Source organism: Aulonocara sp. 'chitande type north' Nkhata Bay, linkage group LG6 (genome assembly GCF_057382095.1).
Source record: "Aulonocara sp. 'chitande type north' Nkhata Bay isolate Kocher_YH1m ecotype deep benthic linkage group LG6, A_spYH_male_GT1.1, whole genome shotgun sequence".
Classification (NCBI taxonomy): domain Eukaryota; kingdom Metazoa; phylum Chordata; class Actinopteri; order Cichliformes; family Cichlidae; genus Aulonocara; species Aulonocara sp. 'chitande type north' Nkhata Bay.
This window is the reverse complement of record NC_141349.1, coordinates 19,184,660-19,201,735: the sequence shown is the minus strand read 5'-3', so window position 1 is coordinate 19,201,735 and position 17,076 is coordinate 19,184,660. Positions and strand designations below refer to the sequence as shown.

General features: G+C 43.9%; 1 protein-coding gene across 2 annotated transcripts in view; it reads right to left on the bottom strand.

The window, feature by feature from the left end:
- Window positions 1–1,937: 1,937 nt before the first annotated feature.
- The window catches only part of znf827 (zinc finger protein 827), a 76,938-nt gene continuing 61,799 nt past the window's right edge, over window positions 1,938–17,076 (bottom strand). The window contains exons 10-14 of one of the 2 annotated variants that reach the window (XM_086295406.1): window positions 16,667–16,838; window positions 14,618–14,784; window positions 10,821–11,030; window positions 9,655–9,832; window positions 1,938–6,468 (exon numbers count right to left, since the gene is read on the bottom strand). In XM_086295406.1, coding sequence (XP_086151532.1) covers window positions 5,415–6,468; window positions 9,655–9,832; window positions 10,821–11,030; window positions 14,618–14,784; window positions 16,667–16,838 — 1,781 coding nt within the window. In that variant the 3' untranslated portion in view covers window positions 1,938–5,414. The remainder of the gene's footprint in view (window positions 6,469–9,654; window positions 9,833–10,820; window positions 11,031–14,617; window positions 14,785–16,666; window positions 16,839–17,076) is intronic. The other variant, XM_086295407.1, reaches the window with a different exon arrangement.

Sequence of the window (17,076 nt, the reverse complement as noted above, 5' to 3'; positions counted from 1 at the left end):
ATGGTTTAAATGGGATGGCACAGCGGTTATTCGGATCTCCTCACAGCAAGGAGGTCCTGGGTTTGAATCTGAGCCTTATTCCAAAATGGATTCAATTCATTTTACACCCCAATCTTTTTTCCAGACAAAAACTCCGTGATGACAAAGCAGGAAAGGTGTGCTTGGAATTCTTGCAAAGTCATTAAAAATAAAAAACAAAAATACAACATGTACAGAAGTGTTCACAGCCTTTGCCATGACACTCAGATTGATCCTGTTTCCACTGAAGTTCCTACAGCTTAAATTGGAGTCCACCTGTGATAAATTCAGTTGATTCGACATGATTTGGAAAGGTGCACACCTGGCTATAAAAAGGTCCCATAGTCTACAGTGCATGTCAGAGCACAAAACAAGCCATGAAGTCCAAGGAACTGTCTGTAGACCTCAGAGACAGGATTGTATCGAGGCATAGATCTAGGGAAGGGTACAGAAAGAGCTGATTGCCCGATTGGGGTACCTTATTTGGACCTTATTCAGGGAGGATATCAAGAACAACACCTAAAAGGCACATGACAGCCCACCTGGAGTTTGCCAAAAGGCACCTGAAGGACTTGAAACAACGAGAAACTAGATCCTCTGGTGTGATGAAACAAAGATTGAAGTCTTTGCCCAGTGTCATGTCTGTAGAAAACCAGGCATCACTCATCACCTGACCAATCCCATCCCTACAGTGAAGTATGGCGGTAGCAGCATCATGCTGAGATGTTATTCAGCAGCAGAAACTGAGGGGTTGAGGGAACAATGAGTGCAGCAATGTACAGGGATGATAACTGCGAAGGTTCCTCTTCCAAGAGGATAACGATGCTGAGCGCATCGCCAAGATAACAAAGCAGTGGCTTTGGGACCACTATGTGAACGTCCTTGAGTGGCCTGCCAGAGCTCGGACTTGAACATCTCTGGAGAGATCTGAAAATAGCTGTGCACTAGTGGTCCCCATCCAACCTGATGGAGGTTCTGCCAAGCTTGTAGCATCACACTCAAAAAGACCTGAGGTTGTAATTGCTGCCAAAGGCACTTCAACAAAGCGTTGAGCAAAGGCTGTGAATATTTATGTACGTGTTCTATTTTTGTTTTGTATTAATACATTTGAAAGAATTGCAAGCAAAGGCTTTTTATTTTGTCATGATGGGTTATTGTGTGGAAAACGATAAGGTGTCAAATGAATTTGATCCATTCTGGAATAAGGCTGTAACGTGACAAATTGTGGAACAAGTGAAGCGCTCTGAATGCTTTCTGGGTGCTCCGTAGGTATGCATGTGTGAGTGAATGGGCTCTCTCATTTCTTTCGGTTACCACTGTGATAAATTGGCAACCTGTCCAGGGTGTATGCTCGGCCCATGACAGCTTGGACAGGCTCCAGCCCACCTGCAAATTTAAATAGGGTAACTGGAAAAAAATAGATGGATTATATCTGCCTGTATTAATGTCTTTTTAATTTAATTTTTATTCACAGTTTCTAAACAAATTTGAAACCAGTTTATAATTAAACTACTTTGTTGGCATGGCTCTGAACTGTAGTGTTTAACACATCTGCCTCACAAGCAAAAGGTTCCCCTTGTTTGATTTTTTTTTGAAGACACACATTCAAGTCAATTTTATTTATGTAGTGCCAAATCACAACACGTCACCTCAAGGTGTTTTATATTGTAAGCTAAGAGCTTGTAATAACAGAGAAAACAACAATGAGATGACCCTGCTACAAGCACTTGGCGACAGTGGGAAGGAAAAACTCCCTTTTAACAGGAAGAAGAGCCATCGGGGAGAGAAAACGGAAAGAGACACTGTGGAAGAGAGCCAGAGATGAATAATAACTAATGATTGAATGCAAAGTGGCGTATGAAAAACGTTGGATCACAAGCTAATCCAACTCTGGTCTTGGGTATCAAGCCCACACAAATGGGAGGACATCTAGTGTCACCAAATCAAACACGCAACATTGGTCTGCTGCGGTGACAGCCTTGGGGAAATCAGCCAAAAGTCTTGGTCATCGTCTCTGATTGGGAAAAAAGCCCCCAAAACCTACATCTGTGAAGATGTTTTGTGCGGTTAAGTGAGCGTCGAAATCCAACAATATCGCAAAGAAAAAGACAAGACAGCCGACATAATATCTGATGTAAGCTTTACTTTCAAATCCTGTTACATTTAGATCTGGCAAGTTGAACATAAAATAATGCCAAACAAAGAAAAACAAATACAAAACCAAAACCAAAAAAAAAAAAAAAAAAAGTACAAATGATCTATTTACCAGTTATCATCACAACCCTGTACAGCCTTGACAATGGAGTAATAAAAAAAAAAGCTTTGTACAGCACATACCAATCTTTACCGAGTGCCAAAAGTTAAGATAGTTGAGCCTTTTCTAATCATAAAATACAGCCAAACTTAAAGCTAACTGATTGCAGACAGTGCAGTGTGATGCTAACTAAATGCAACCGAGGGGGAGTTAGTTTGAAACACAATTAAGTGCTAAAGAACTAGAGGACAATGTCATGCATACTCTGAAGTGCTCAAAAAGGTAGTCAAGCATTAAAAAAAAGAAAAAAAGGTCACTGTGCTGCTTACAGTTGGGCAAAATAAAGAGAATAAGTGCTTAAGAGTACTGGGTTTCAAAAGGAGAGAGCCCTGTTGCCTTTTTAAACATTACACTCAAACTAAAGGGGGGAGACAGGGAGGGGGGAGGATGTAAAGAAGTGCAGCCATTCATGATTACGCTGTATTAAAAAGGCAGACATTTTAAAAAGGTGTCAAGAGGAGACATTCTTTTTCTTTTATTATTTATCTCTGTTTTTTTTCCTCTATTGGACCCTGACAATTAGTTTGACTCATTCTCAGAAGTCTCAGGTGGTTTCCTTCCACCAAGTGGCACTAGAGTATAAAAGATAACATAGATAGTACAAGGAAAGTGTGTGTATGTGTGTCTGTGTGTGTGCTGGAGAGATGCTCCCTTTACTCCAGAGACAGCATGCCAGACGTCGACAGAACAAAAAGGAACAAACGGGAATTTAAAAAAGAAGAGGAAGAGGGGGGGAGACAATCGAGGCATCACTCCAGAGCAGGACGTGACGGATTCCATCCTAACATCACGTCCTGCCACGAGTTACAATTTGGTCTTGACGATTTACGTTCTCTGTCCAATCGATGCGTTCTTCTTTTTTGTTTTGTTTTTACCTTACATAAGTGAAGTAAAAAAAACCAAAATAAACATGCAACAATATTTCATTTTTAAAAAAAGAAAATGCACAAGTAAAAACAGACACATGGAAATAATAAGGGAAAACAACCCCTTTACAAATAAGGGATTTTGGCTTAAAGACCACTTAGGAAACACAAACGCGATCGATGACGGGTAAAGCTCTTTTTTTGTGCCGCTCCATTTTGCAAAAAAAAAAACAAACAAACAAAAAAAAGACTTGTTTTCGAGCATTCTCGCGGATAAATACATAGTCTCATAATCAAAAAGTGCAGCACTGTGCAAAATTGGCTATCACAATTTAGCCTGGGACCTTTAGTTCCCAGGGGGAGCTTGACCTCTACTGTCTAATTCATGCAATTTGTATTCATTTGCTTTCTCTGATTTCACAGAGGCAGACCCTTTTGCACCGCCAGAAACGTCTAAATGTGAAACTAAGGGGTGTTGATTGAGTCATTTCCAGCAACTACTGCCTACTTCACATTATGCTAACTTGGTGGATCTAAGTTTGCACTTAAAAAAAAGGGGGGGGGGGGGGGGGGGTGTAAAATAAAAGGTTTAAGTGCTTTTGGCTTGAAGTGTAACTAAAGTAAGTGCAATTAAAACTCAAAAGGTTGACACGAGGGAAGGAGGCGGGGGGACTAAAAGCAGTACCGTGTCTGCCGGCCTAACAGAGGCCCGGCTTGGCTTCATCGTGGCACCTACAGGAGCTTTGCCTCGTCACGGGCTCTCTATGAACGCTAGTAGAAAAGATTTATTATGATGTAAAAGGCTCAGTTAAAAATAAAATAAAGGACAAAAAAATGAGAATAAAAATAAACGAGGACACAGAAAGGCCACCAAACACTAACTTTCCCCGCCTTTACCAGCACTGAAGACGTCTCTTGACTGTTCACACTTCTGTATCGCCTTTTTTTTCTCCATGTACATAAACAAAAATACATTCATTCAAGTCATTTTGGAACAGTTTTTTTTCTTCCTTTTTTTTTGTACACAAAAAAATTACAAAAGCTCCAAAAAGCACCATTGAATCGGCCTGCGGTGACGCCTGCTGCGGGCTAGCTCGCTAAACCCGAGAGCGGGTCACCTCCACAAAACAGTTATCTCATATCTCTTCTAAGTATAGGTGCGTGATACATAGTTCTGCATGTGACGCTGCTCTGACATCGATCCCGTCTCAGGAGAGACGAACGGATGTTTGTAACTTTTTTTTTTTTTTTGCAATATTTCATATTTAGATTGATTGATGACAGGTCGGATTTTCCATATTTACATCGTCACAGCTTACATATATTTTTTTCTGAGCTTAGAAATAACTACTAACTCTGAGATGGAATCGATATCAGCCAGCAGCTACGCACAATACCGTTTCACCATTATACAACAAAAAGAAAACAGAAATTTAAAAAATAATAATAATAATAAAAGTAAAAAAAAATAAAAAAAAAGATGGGAAGGGGGGGGGGGCTATAAAACTATGTACAAGATTGATAAATAAGTAAGTGCGTGGTTTGAGGCGTTGCTTTTGAAAAGCATTCCGTTTCATTGGTTCTGTCCACAATTGCACCGCTAACACTTCAAGGATATCTCGAATTTCGCTTCCTAATGACGTCAAAGCTAGTTTGAAACACAGAAACAGGCATGCTATTCCGATGCATAATAGCGATAGACAAAAATGCACTAAAATTGTAGCACTTGCGAGTTTTGTTTTTCGTCTTTTTGTCTCCTCGAAACGACTAACGAAAAATTAGCTATAAAAGTGAGAGTTCCGTCAGGTAATGCAGCTGGGTCCAGGTCATTCAGATGCTTAAAAACAGGGGAAAAAAACAACAAACAAAAACAAAATATTTAAAAAAAAACAAACAAAAAAAACAAAAAAAAAAACCAGGTAAAGAGAGTAGTAATTGATGCTGAAGTAGTAATAATTCAATTGATAGAACTGATAAGAAAAGCAGCTTTTTTATATATAAATGCATTTTAGCATGTACAGCCTTTTTCTCTTATAAATGTTATTTTTTTTCTTTTTTTTCTCTGGTCCAGCTTATTCTGCTGGTCTGATTGGAAAAAAGGGTTGCTCCCGCCGCAGTGGTCAAGTGTCATTCACACCACCGTCCGAGGAGTGAGGGGAAAGAGCAGGAAGGGGAAGGAGGAGGAAGCGGGGGAGGAGGAGGAGTGGCGGGTGAGGTCAGACAGTCTTGGCCCTCTCCATCAGTCCCAGGTAGGCCAGGAAGGAGTGTTTGTGGGAGGAGGGTGAGGGGAAAGAGCGGGAGGGGGACGCCAAGTTGGAGGAGAAGAGGAGAGGAGACGTGGCCGGCCGCCATCTGGAGTGGAGCTGGGAGTGGAATGTGAAGCGGCTGTTGTGGGTGAACAGGGTGGTGAGGGGGATGAGGTGGGCCCGGTCGCAGTTCCTGTACTGCTCCAACATGTGGCGGGAAGAAGGGAGGAAGAGGGAGGGGCTGCCGCCGTCGCCGGCAACGCTCGCTCCGCTGGGGTCTCTTGGGGTGGCGCCGCCAACGCCGTTGGCGCTAACCAAACCGTGCCGGGGGCCGGCGGGGTCCAGCTGCTGGGACTTGCCCAGCGTGAGCGACAGCGCGACGGACTGAAGCGCCTGAGATGCCGTGAGGCTCATGAGAGGGCTGTTGCTCCCGCTGCCTCCGCTGCTGCTACCACCGCCGCCGCCAAACAGGAAGTTCTCCTGGCTCTTCTGCAACGACGAGCCACCCGGTGACGTCTCCATCGGCAGCTCCTCCCCTACCGCCTCCTCGTCTTCCTCCTCTTCTTCTCCTCCGCCTCCTCCTCCCCCTAAGGCTCCGTCCACCCCCCCCGTTCCCCCGCTCTGGTGTTTCTTGAGGTGGCGGCTGAAGACGAAGGGGTGTGTGGTAGTGAAAGGGCACTCTTGGCAGCCGAAAGTCTGGCGCGGCGCGTGCTTCAGCTTCTTGTGCAGGTTGAGGTTGTCCTTGCGCTTGCAGCTATAAGAGCAGCGGTCGCAGTGGAAGGGCCGCTCGCCCGTGTGCACGCGCACGTGCTCGATGAGCTTATTGGCCGTCTTGGACAAGTAGCCACACTGCTCACACTTGTAGTGGTTGCCCAGGCGGTGCCTGCGCATGTGGGCCTCCAGCGAGGCCTGGTCGGGCCACAGTCCCTGGCAGATGCGGCAGCGGTACTCCATCTTACAGTGCGTCTTAAGGTGGCACTCCATGGCCGCTGGACGATTGGTGGAGTAGATGCAAAAAGGGCACCTGGTTAATGGAAGGAAGGACGGAGGGAGGAAGGGAAGGGGGGCAGGGAGGGAGGACACAACACACAAAAGCAAAAGACAGCTGAAAGGAACATGTATGTCCACAGCCATGTAAGACACCTTGAAACTTAATAACACGAGAATGATGAAGAGGAGGAGGACAGATAAAGGAAAATTGAGTACAATGTACAGTTCTGTGTGCACGTGGTGGTATGTGTGGAAGTTTAATGGTGAAAGAATTGAAGTGACCAGGTATGCATGTGTGAGAGGGGAGGGGAGGGAAAGGAGGAAGGTGAGGCAGTGTGGGGTAGGGGAGATGACAGGCAGGAGAAAAAGATTGGAGCAGTAGGACATGAAGGGAAATGAAGGAATGGAGTGGCACTTACATTTAAATAGCACCTTTCATCTGCTCTGGGCCCCAAAGCGCTTCACAAACCCTGCAGAACAGAATTACCTCAGAAAAACCTCGAAATGGTCAAGGCCCTCTCTCCCTCTCTACACACTCCTACATATACAGAAACACTTTACATTGCTCGAGTGCATACATGTGTGTGTGCGCACACAGGATGGGAGGGGGGAGGGAAGGGTGAAGAAAAAAAAAAAAAGTATTGATCTGGGCTCAAAGGGGGGGTAAGAAAATGCAGGCAATCGAAAAGCAATTTTCCCCGAAGGTTCTTTAACGTTTTTCTAGTTGGCTTAATTCTGCCTGCTTTTATTAGTAAATATAAAAGTGGCTTAAAGAAAGTAAGAGTCTGGCAGAAGGTCACATATGCAGATGTTAACAGTAAGGTATACGAGTCGAGCTGGAGCGAATTGAATACGCAGACATCAAAAGAGCTCTGTTCTTCCCGTTTAAAATGTCCTCTATCCAGGTCTATATTATTTGTATACTGTACCATAAAAAATTAATCTGGCTTCAGAAACGTACACCAGACAAACAGTTAAATCATTAAACAAGAAGTCCTTTACATTTAATCGCTCGCACTACAGCTAGCAGTAACGTGTCGAGGTAACGACTAAAAGACGCCGTGCAGGTCTTCGAGCTATGAAGGGGCTTCTTGTGTCATTTTTGCATTCGTATTTTCAGATGAGATAAAAGTCAGTGCAACTCTGTTAAGCAGCTTCCTGTTTTCATTCAGTGAAATGCTACCATTTCCACACATTTATAGCAATGTTGAGAACTTCACTGATGGCTGAACAGAAAAAAAAAAAAAAAACTACAAAAAACAAAAAAATGTACAACACAGGTCTTTCGTGACAAGATGAGGCGGTATTCATAATGATATTCGATGGTTCTGCACATGCACGGGACTGGAGTTGTGTGAGAGACTCGAGAACAAAAACAAAACATGACTCGTGTTGCTTGAAATGAATCTTCACAAAACATCTGCATTTACTTTTTAAGACACATACAGAAGCTTGAATCTTGTATCCAGAGTGGCGTTAACATGGCCGAAGCTAAAGGTGTGTTTAAGTACATTGGTACATTATCAGTGTGTGTGTGTGTGTGTGTGTGTGGGGGGGGGTGCTGAGGTCAGCAGATGAGTTTTATGTTAGCTTGACAGGCCTGAAATGTCACAAGGACGTGTCACAGTACAACAAAGGCTCCTGTGGGACTGGAGTATGGTGATGGAGAGGGAAGCGTGAGGAGACGAGAGCTGTACACACAGTCGGTGCTAATGGCTCAGTCACACTAGAGGAAAAGTTGGTGGTTGTCCGGTGTTTGCGCTGAATTTCTTCCACATTCGGCAGCTGAGTGCGCAGAACTCTCAGCCTCTCTGTGACCACTTTTGATCGCACAGGTCTCCTAGTGGGAGGCAACCGGTTTGAAAACACTCATGGTCTGAGTGCAGCGACTCTCAGACAGATTGGTGAAGGTTTATAAATAGCTGCTGATTAGTTTATCAACAGACTGCCAACATCTTACAATCAGTCAGAGTCAGTCTGCAACCATGAGCACAACTGGTTGCAGACTGGCTGCATTCCATTATATTCCTATAAAAGCCACAGAAGTCGCAGAGCGCCTATGTCACTTTGTAGTCAAATATTTGTCCTGCGGCAACTACGTCACTATTTGTGGAGATATTTCTGAGGTTCTCGCTGGACTCTGAACGTAAGTAGTTAATATGAAATTCTGTGCATGTAGACGACAACAGATTTGCAATTTAGTTGACTGATTGCTAGATTGAAACGGATAGCCGACCGACTCCAGCCTATTGCCGTTTTATCTCCATCTTGATGTGCCAAAGTTGCTTTGAAGGCAAAACTGACCACAAGCGGTTGCAGACTTAGTCTCTAAAAATTTAACAACTTCAAATTGATTGCGCACAGTCGCAATACTTTTGGTCGCACTGCGGTCTCCGACTGCCGTTTTCTTCTAGTGTGACTGTAGCATAATAAAAACAAGGCTGCTTTATCAGAATACATTAAAAATAACGGAACCATATGCAGTGTGCATGTGTGTTTGTTCACACTGGTGTTTAAAGGCTGTTCATTCTTTCCACTGCATGCATTTAGACTGAACAGACTGCGAGTGATTTAGACATTTGTGATTATGGGGTGCCTGTAACGCGCTTGATTATCTTTTAGGGGTGTGCCAACAAATTTTATATAATCAACAGCAGAGTGCACCATGTGTCTGTTATTTTGAGGAGGGAGGGACGTAGTTTTGTGGAATGCAGGTTTCCTAAGATATTTTTTCCTTGGCATGCCTGTTAGCTGTGGGCAGAGGAACAACAGACCCTGAGGGGAAGCCCGTTTCCATCTCCTTTCCACTCTCCCTTCTGTTCACAACAGCTATTGCAGACCCACAGACCGCTGTCTAATAAGTTGGACTTGCCAAGACAGGCTGTTGAGAAAAACTGAATCAAGTATCATTTCATTTGCTGGCCGCAGATAATAACCATTAAAAGGGAGGTTAGGCGATTAAAGGCATGCGGCCCAAATAATCTTCAAATTAAAAAACGTGTTGGTTACAATCAGCTCTTATTTAAATGAATAATGCTTATATATGCTTGTGCATTTTTTAAAAATGTTGCATTTATAATAAGTTACAAGCACACCCCACGAGGTACTCTAATGAGTGTGTATATACAGTATGTGATTTTTGTGTGTAGTGAATTGAGAGGGGAAGGGAGGGGAAGGACGGGCGGAGTTAGGAACCTCTGTCTGTACTTGCTTTCCTTACTTGAGCCCTCCGGAGGGGACGGTGTGGCACTTCTTGTGCTCCAGCAGCTGCTCGGGCGTCTTGAGGAACTTGTGGCAAACGTCGCACTCAAACATTCGTGTGATGAGGTGGATCTGGAGGTGGCGCTCGTACATGCTGCGCGTCTTGCACACAAAATTGCAGAAGACGCACTCGAAACCTGGAGAGAGAGCAAGAGGAGGAGGAGAACGGTGAGTATTAAGACCGGGTTTGTTTTTTTGTAGAAAGCTGATCTGCATTTGGACGAAATCTCAGAGGTTGCCCATCTGCTAAGGGGAGAGAGAGAGTTCAGATACAGGGAGAGGTCAGGTGTAATAATGCCCTCTTAGGCTGCAGGAGTAAAATTCCTCTGCACTTCTGTTCAAGCAAAGGGGCTCACGAGAGACAGATCGTGAAAGTGGACGTCCAAGGAGATGCAGCAGCGGCTGTAATATCCTGACTGAGTCCAAAAAAGGGCTCGAGCTCTTTAAAAAACACACGACCCTGCAGTTCTTGCAACAAAATGACCCCTTACCGCTCTGTAACAAAAACCTCTTTCTGTTCTACAGTACAGACAGACTTCAGAACACGGGACATGGTTTTTGTACACAGACTCTCATTTAGAGTAAACTAACCTTCATGGATAAAATCTGCAGAGCATCCAAATAAAAGGAAAAAAAAACAAAACAATTCACAGCATCCTCGATGAGGCCACATACGAATACAATTAAGTGAATCAAGTTAGTATGTACTCATTGGCTGTGCTTGGTTGAGAATTAATGAGTGTGTTTTTGAAGGACGGAATCGGTTTGGGGGCGTTGTCCCGTCTTCTTGAGCCCGTCGCCCAGCGTGCACCTTCCTGACCAAAGCATTTAGTCTTAATAGATCTTCAAAAGACAAGGGTAATTATGGAGACGGGATCTCTTTAATACTCACTTTCTCAATCAGAGGAGTACCCTCAAACTGTTTGGCCAAGAGATTTGTTGATCAGTTTGACCCCAGCGAGGTTTCAAAAACATGTCAGTTTTGCTTGTTTGGTCACTTTAAACAACTTTTTCAGAACACCTAAACTCTGATTCTTGCTCATTTAGAAATGAATAATTCAGTTTGTGGAGATTTCAGGGGCTTTGAAAGTGTATTTGGGTGCAACAGTTCCCACAGTCCCTTGCCTTTGTCAGACTTGTCCTCGGTTCCTGATCCCGAGTGGCTTCCGGAGCTGGACTGGCTGCCGGCGGAGGAGGGCGGGGCTAACAGGCTCTTGAGTTCTTCGTTACCGTGGGTGAGGTCTCCGCCCTCCGAGCTGTTGAGCGAGTCGCTGAGGGCCGAGAGGGAGGATGAGGTGCTCTTGGTCTCGCTGAGGGGACTTCTCGAGTTCAGACCTGGACGCCGGAGGGCGGAGCACAGAGAGAAAGAAACGTTTGTTGGTAGGATCTAATAAGCAGGGGAGAGAAACTGCAGGGGCAGTGAAGAGAAAATAAAAATCTACACAATCTGTGAGCGACACATCATCGGTTTCTAGATCCCCATTGTTACGCATACACAAACAGAATGAAAACAGGCAGGCTCGATGGTCCTGAGCTCTGACTGAGGCCCTGCTGCCAGTCCAATCAAGATGCAGTGTGCTTTTATTGATCCCCGTCTGTAAGTCTGCAATTCAGTAGGAAAAGAGAGGGAATAAAGAGCGGAGGGGGCGGCAGGGAGGGAGGGGCGAGGAGCTCGGGTCATGGCCAAAGGAGCTAAGATGGCGGGAGCATCTCAGGGCACAGCTCAACAAAGGGCATTCACTCAGGAGGGAGAGGAAAAGAAAAAAAAGGAGGGAGGAAAAGCCTGCACCGATCCTGAAATGGTTGACCTACCTTTTTAATAACAGCCTAGTACACACACACACACACACAAGCATAAAATGTACAGGAATGTGCACATGCAGCGCACATGTGTCTCCCCCCGCCTGGTATCACAAGATGACGAAGCGCCTTCAATCAAATCTAAATATACCAGGGTCATTCACAGCACGGTCTCAGCAGCTTTTAAATACAGCGTGCCTCTGTCTCCTTTGCTGCAGTATTTATCATCTGCTGGCCTTCTCTTATAATATCCCAAAGGCTAATGGCAAAAGATGCAAGCGGGGAGGGAATGCCCTGAGCCACCGAGACTCGACCTTAAAACACACTTAACTGAGAAATATTTAATTTTCTTTCACAGAATAACTTTTCTGTGACTGTCCAGCAACATTTATGATAAAGAGAAATAAAGAGGCAAATTTTCACTCCTCCGTTCTTATGAAATCCCACCCACACAAGCCCCCGCCACCCCCCACTCACTGCAAACTTCACCGGAGGGGGTCGGCTCAAACACCCGGTGAGCTCTCTGCCATCTCGCGCCTGGGTGTGTCCACACATCTGACAGGCTGCTGAGCCCACCCTCTCCGACCACCTGAAGTTTTGACACTTCACCAAAAATGGGCAGGACCTTTGACAAATCATTAAAACATCCCTCACGAAAAAAGGCGGGATGCACGTTTCTACAGTTGAAGTCGCTCGTACCCCCTCCCGCCACCGTTTGTGCGTTTGCCACTGGTGTCCATCTTGTGCGAAGCTGAGATAAATGCCAAGAGACGCTGAGAGACTTAAAAGATGGCCAAAGTGGCATCGTAAACCCAGCTCGTCTCCAAAAGGACCCGAGGCCTATTGATTTCCCCCCCCTCAGGCACGATAAGGGCCAACCTTCTCAGATAAACAAGGCCGCCGTGGCCTCTGAAAGACCCCTCAGCTGTCTGGGCCGGACAATCCCACCCTCCCACCCACACATAAGGAGCAAACACACACACAAACAAGGAGCACTAGCAGAGGAGCACAACGTCAGCAATAAACTGGACAAAGCTGTTTTAGACAAAAACAGTCATATCGACCACCAGAGGTTCAGACCAGCAGCTTTAAAAGTCCAAAGAAGGTCGATTGGAGGAGACTTGTTTATGAAACCCAGCTCTGCCGCTCGTCTTTCCCTCTGTCCTCGGAAATGTGTTTTTATCAAGGGTTACATTATGATGTTTTTGCTTAAAACAGCCCATAGTGATTTCCTTTAATTACACAAAAGCAGCCCATAAATATTTAAACAGTGGCAGAGTTTATATTGCTGTGATTATGCTTTTTATTTCTCTCAAATTTGATATCTGTTCACAAAACGCACATACACCAGCCAACTCAAATGCTTATTACCGAGCACTTTACCTTTAAGTTGTTTACATACAGACAAGGTGAGCAGAGGAGGAGCCCTACGATTGCCCTGCTCGCCCTATCTGCGCTGCTAAGGGGGGGGAGAGCTCTTTAACCTCACCCGTTGTTTAAATTTAAACTCCATGTGTTGGAGTGCAGAGCCAAAATAATAGAAAATGTGTCACTGTCCAAATACCGCACTGTATTTATATTCTGAGCTGCGACCAAGAGCCACAATGTGTAAGCTACCACCCACTCTTCCATGCGAGAGTAATTTTGAAAATAACTCCATAAATCTCTTTTTCTGCGGGAGCTGAATCGGGTACTTTTGCAGAACAGGTCTGAGGACCCGCAGAAACAACAGCGAGCGGAAAGGAGATTAAAAGACGCAGAGTGCGGTTAAGTCCCGCCCATATGGGAAAGAGTTCTCCATCGAGTTTACGTGATTCCTCATCTCCTCCTACCTGTGACCGGGAAATCATGTTAGTGTGCCGTTCTGAAACATCTATCGTTTCCTAGAACGCACTGAGAGGAGGCAGGAACGAAGAGAGGAGGCCTGATTGAGGGTGCGCAGATGTATCCTCTGTGGCACCGTTTGCACCCATGACATATTACAGAGGCGTGAGACACAGATAACACCTATACGTTTTACACCAAATTAGGTTTAGGTGTGAAAAAGAAAATATTGTATTTCTTTTAGTTCCTTTCTTTAATATCTGGAGGGGAATATTTAAATCATGCACAAAAACTTTGATTTACTGCCAATTACACCAACATTTCAGATGGAAAAAAGACATGTTTTGCGCTCGATATTCAAAAAAAGACGCAAGTGATTTAGAGCGCAACATCTGTAAATCACCCGTAAAACTAACCACAGGAGTATAGCGCCTTCCCCCCCTTTAGTAAATCTGGCCCATGGTATGAGGAGGACTCTACAACTAAGTCTTCCTCCTTATCCATTAAGTGCATCTATGAGAAGCTTGTTTCTGCTGCTGAAAAGAAATTCATCAATTCAAGTCATTTTTTGCCATTCAGAAGCCAAAAGTGTTTTGTTTTTTTTTAAATTAAATACAATTAACATCCTAAGATACAAAATAATAAGAAAATAACATGAAATGTTGAGTTATTAAGTTGAAATATAAAAGCTCTTCCTGAACGCCGGTAGTCTCATCTGACATCTGCTATCCAACAGTAGGCTGTGACAGTGTAACAGCGGGCAGGCCATGCATCTCTGCCACATGTCACACATAACCAGTCGCTTTAAAAATGAGGTTCAGATTCAAGGACGCTTTTTGCCTGGACTCCTTGCATCCTCTTGTGGGTGGGACTAGACGCGAGGAGAGCAGACGAGGAGGGAAACGGTGAAATGTGAATCATTCAAAAAGCTGCGAGTAGCGTGGCAGCAGTATGCTAACACGCAGCTAACATTAGCCTTCCAGCAGCTAATGAGACAGAGCAGGAGGCTGAAACAGTAAAGTCTAATATTTCAGCCTCGCCAGAGGGTGAGCCTTTTCTGTTTAGGAAAAACAGAAAAAAAAAAAAAAAAAAAAAAAGCAAATTGTGTGAATATTTCATGCTTTGCTGATGAGTTGGAGCGTATTTTTTCTTTTTGCAGAACTTTCCTAACATTTTCTTCCATAAACTGATCATCAGCTCACTCCAACAATACACATACAAACAATCAAACAAAAATAAAAATCAAAGACTCTCTCATCAGTGCTGTCACCACCAAAAGTCAGGCCAGCTATCTGTACCTGTGTGCCCAGTGCTGATGTGGTTCCTCATGTCGGTCTCCTCCATGCACACATAGTCACAGACGCTGCAGCAGAGCGAGAACATCCACTGCTCCTTGTCCACATGGAGCGACATGTGGCTGACAAACTGGGCATTCAGCTCCGTCTGGAAACCACACACATGGCAGCTGGACAGAGAACAGAGAGGAAGAAGGAGGAAGAGGGTGAGAATGAGAGGAGGCCGACGGGCCGCTTCAGTGTTAGATTTTCCCTGCAAGAACTGCCAAATGGTATGTTGTAGCTACATTCCTCTCAACGTGATAAAGACTGCTGAAGATAACATACAATTCAGAAATAGTGCAACTGACCTATTTTAAAAGACATTGGACACATTAAAGTGTCCAGTTACATCTTGGAAATTCATCCAGTTAGATTTTTTTGCAGACATTTACAGAAAGAAGAGATGATTAGCTAAGTTCTGTTTGTTCAACCAAGCTGCTCACAAATCAAAATCCAAGCTGTTTTACCAGAACAGAGTAGCTGTTTATTTTTAAATATATATAATAAAAACCCCACAAGTGAGTTTATTTGTTTGTTGTCCTCCAAAAAAGCCACACCACTCTTTATGCTAAGCTACAGTACTTTATGTTTTGCTTCCAAGGAACAAGACCTATTTTAATTTATTTTAAAGTGTTGTTGTGCAATAGCAAAAAAACAAATTAATTAATTAGAAAAAGGGCACCTAACTGAAGGGATGAACCAATTTTAAATACTTGATTCAGGTCCTAACTAGCAGCGTGTCACACAAATAGCTGAATCTACAAAAATGCAAAAAAGACCATTTTTATACCAACAAGATGATTCCCCAAAAGCTTGATTCTTGATTTGGTGTCCAGTATGTCCTTAATTTTTTTTTTTTACAAAACTGGACAAGGAGGAGAAAAGAAGATAGCAGGGCTAACAAACAAAAAAATCAAATAAAAACTATCAATCATAAATTGATTTATGGACAGCAATTTTAGACATCCTTAAAAGATCCAGAAAAAATAGAAAAACAAACAAAAACAGCAAAGACCCGACACAGGACCAGACAGATGCATCTGGCCCTTTAGCTGATATCCATCTACTGTTCACTGAAGCTCCATCACAAATGGTCTCAGTGGAAGGTTGGCTGTCAAGAAGTCATTCTTAAGGAAGAGAAAAAGCTGAAGTGTTCCACATTAAACACGAATTGGACTGAAAAATACAACAAGTGAGTGCCTACAGTCATCTGTAAAACACCGTGGACACTGTGTCATGGTTTGGGGCTGGATTTCAGCCAGGGTTGTTGGGGGTCTTGTGAAAAATGACGGAATTATGAGCACAGGAAAGTGTCCAGCATCCTGGATTTAAAAACAAAACACAAACACACATGCAGTGGAACACCATCAGTCATAGATTGGCCTCCCCAGAGCCCAGAACGCGACATTATTGAAGCAGGGTGGGATCATCTTGACAGAGAAAAGAACAAAAGGCAGCCAACATCCAGAGAAGAGCTTTGATTATCCTTCAAGAAACCTGGAGAACTAATCCTGAAGACTACTTAAAGAAGTCAGAGGAAAACCTGCTAAGAGAGTTCAGGCTGTTTTGAAGAATAAAGGTGGTCACACCAAATGTTGACTTTCTCAAGCTTGTTAGAATTTCAAACTCTGTTTTGTTTTTTTATACTGTATTTCCATGTATCGCTAACATATTTCTGCAACACTCATTTCTCAGCTTCCCAGCAAAACATAAGGAAATGTGGGACTTTTGCACAACTGTTCACTGGGTCTTGGTTCATGTGAAAAGCACAGACACAAGAGCAGATCTACTTCATCTCCTCATCTGAACCTTTAGCAAGAAGGCGAACGAGCATGTTTCAGATAAAATGAAAACAAACCTTTAACATGTAGCAGTGGCAGAGAGAGGGTGTAATTGTGCATCAGAGAAATAAATATATATATATATATATTTTTTTGAAAAGCCTAAATCCACTATGTGGTACTGGCTTGAGATGTCCTCAGCAGGTGTGGTGGTAACACGTGGTCCTACCTGTAGTAGTACGGGCAGTTCTTGCGCTCGGTGGAGTCAGCTGTAACAGCGCTGACAATCTGCTCAGCATCTGTGTTGACCAGCTTGACAGAGTGGATGGTCAGGTGCTGATTGAGGTTAGCCCTGCACTTGGCTGCATAAGGACACAGGTGACACTTGTACTTCCTCTCTTCTGCAAGGAAAGACACACACACAGACACACACGACCCTGGGTTACTGTAAACATCACCTCAGATGATATTTCATTAAGTTGCGCTCAGCCTCCGAGCTTTTAAAGCAAGCCTAAACCTAATTACTTAACGCTTAACCCTGCCTCACCTTCGCCCGACCCCAACTGTAAACCTGATCCCCAGATTTCTGGGAAAAACATGTAGATACCACAAGATGTTTTAAAAAAACAAAACAAACAA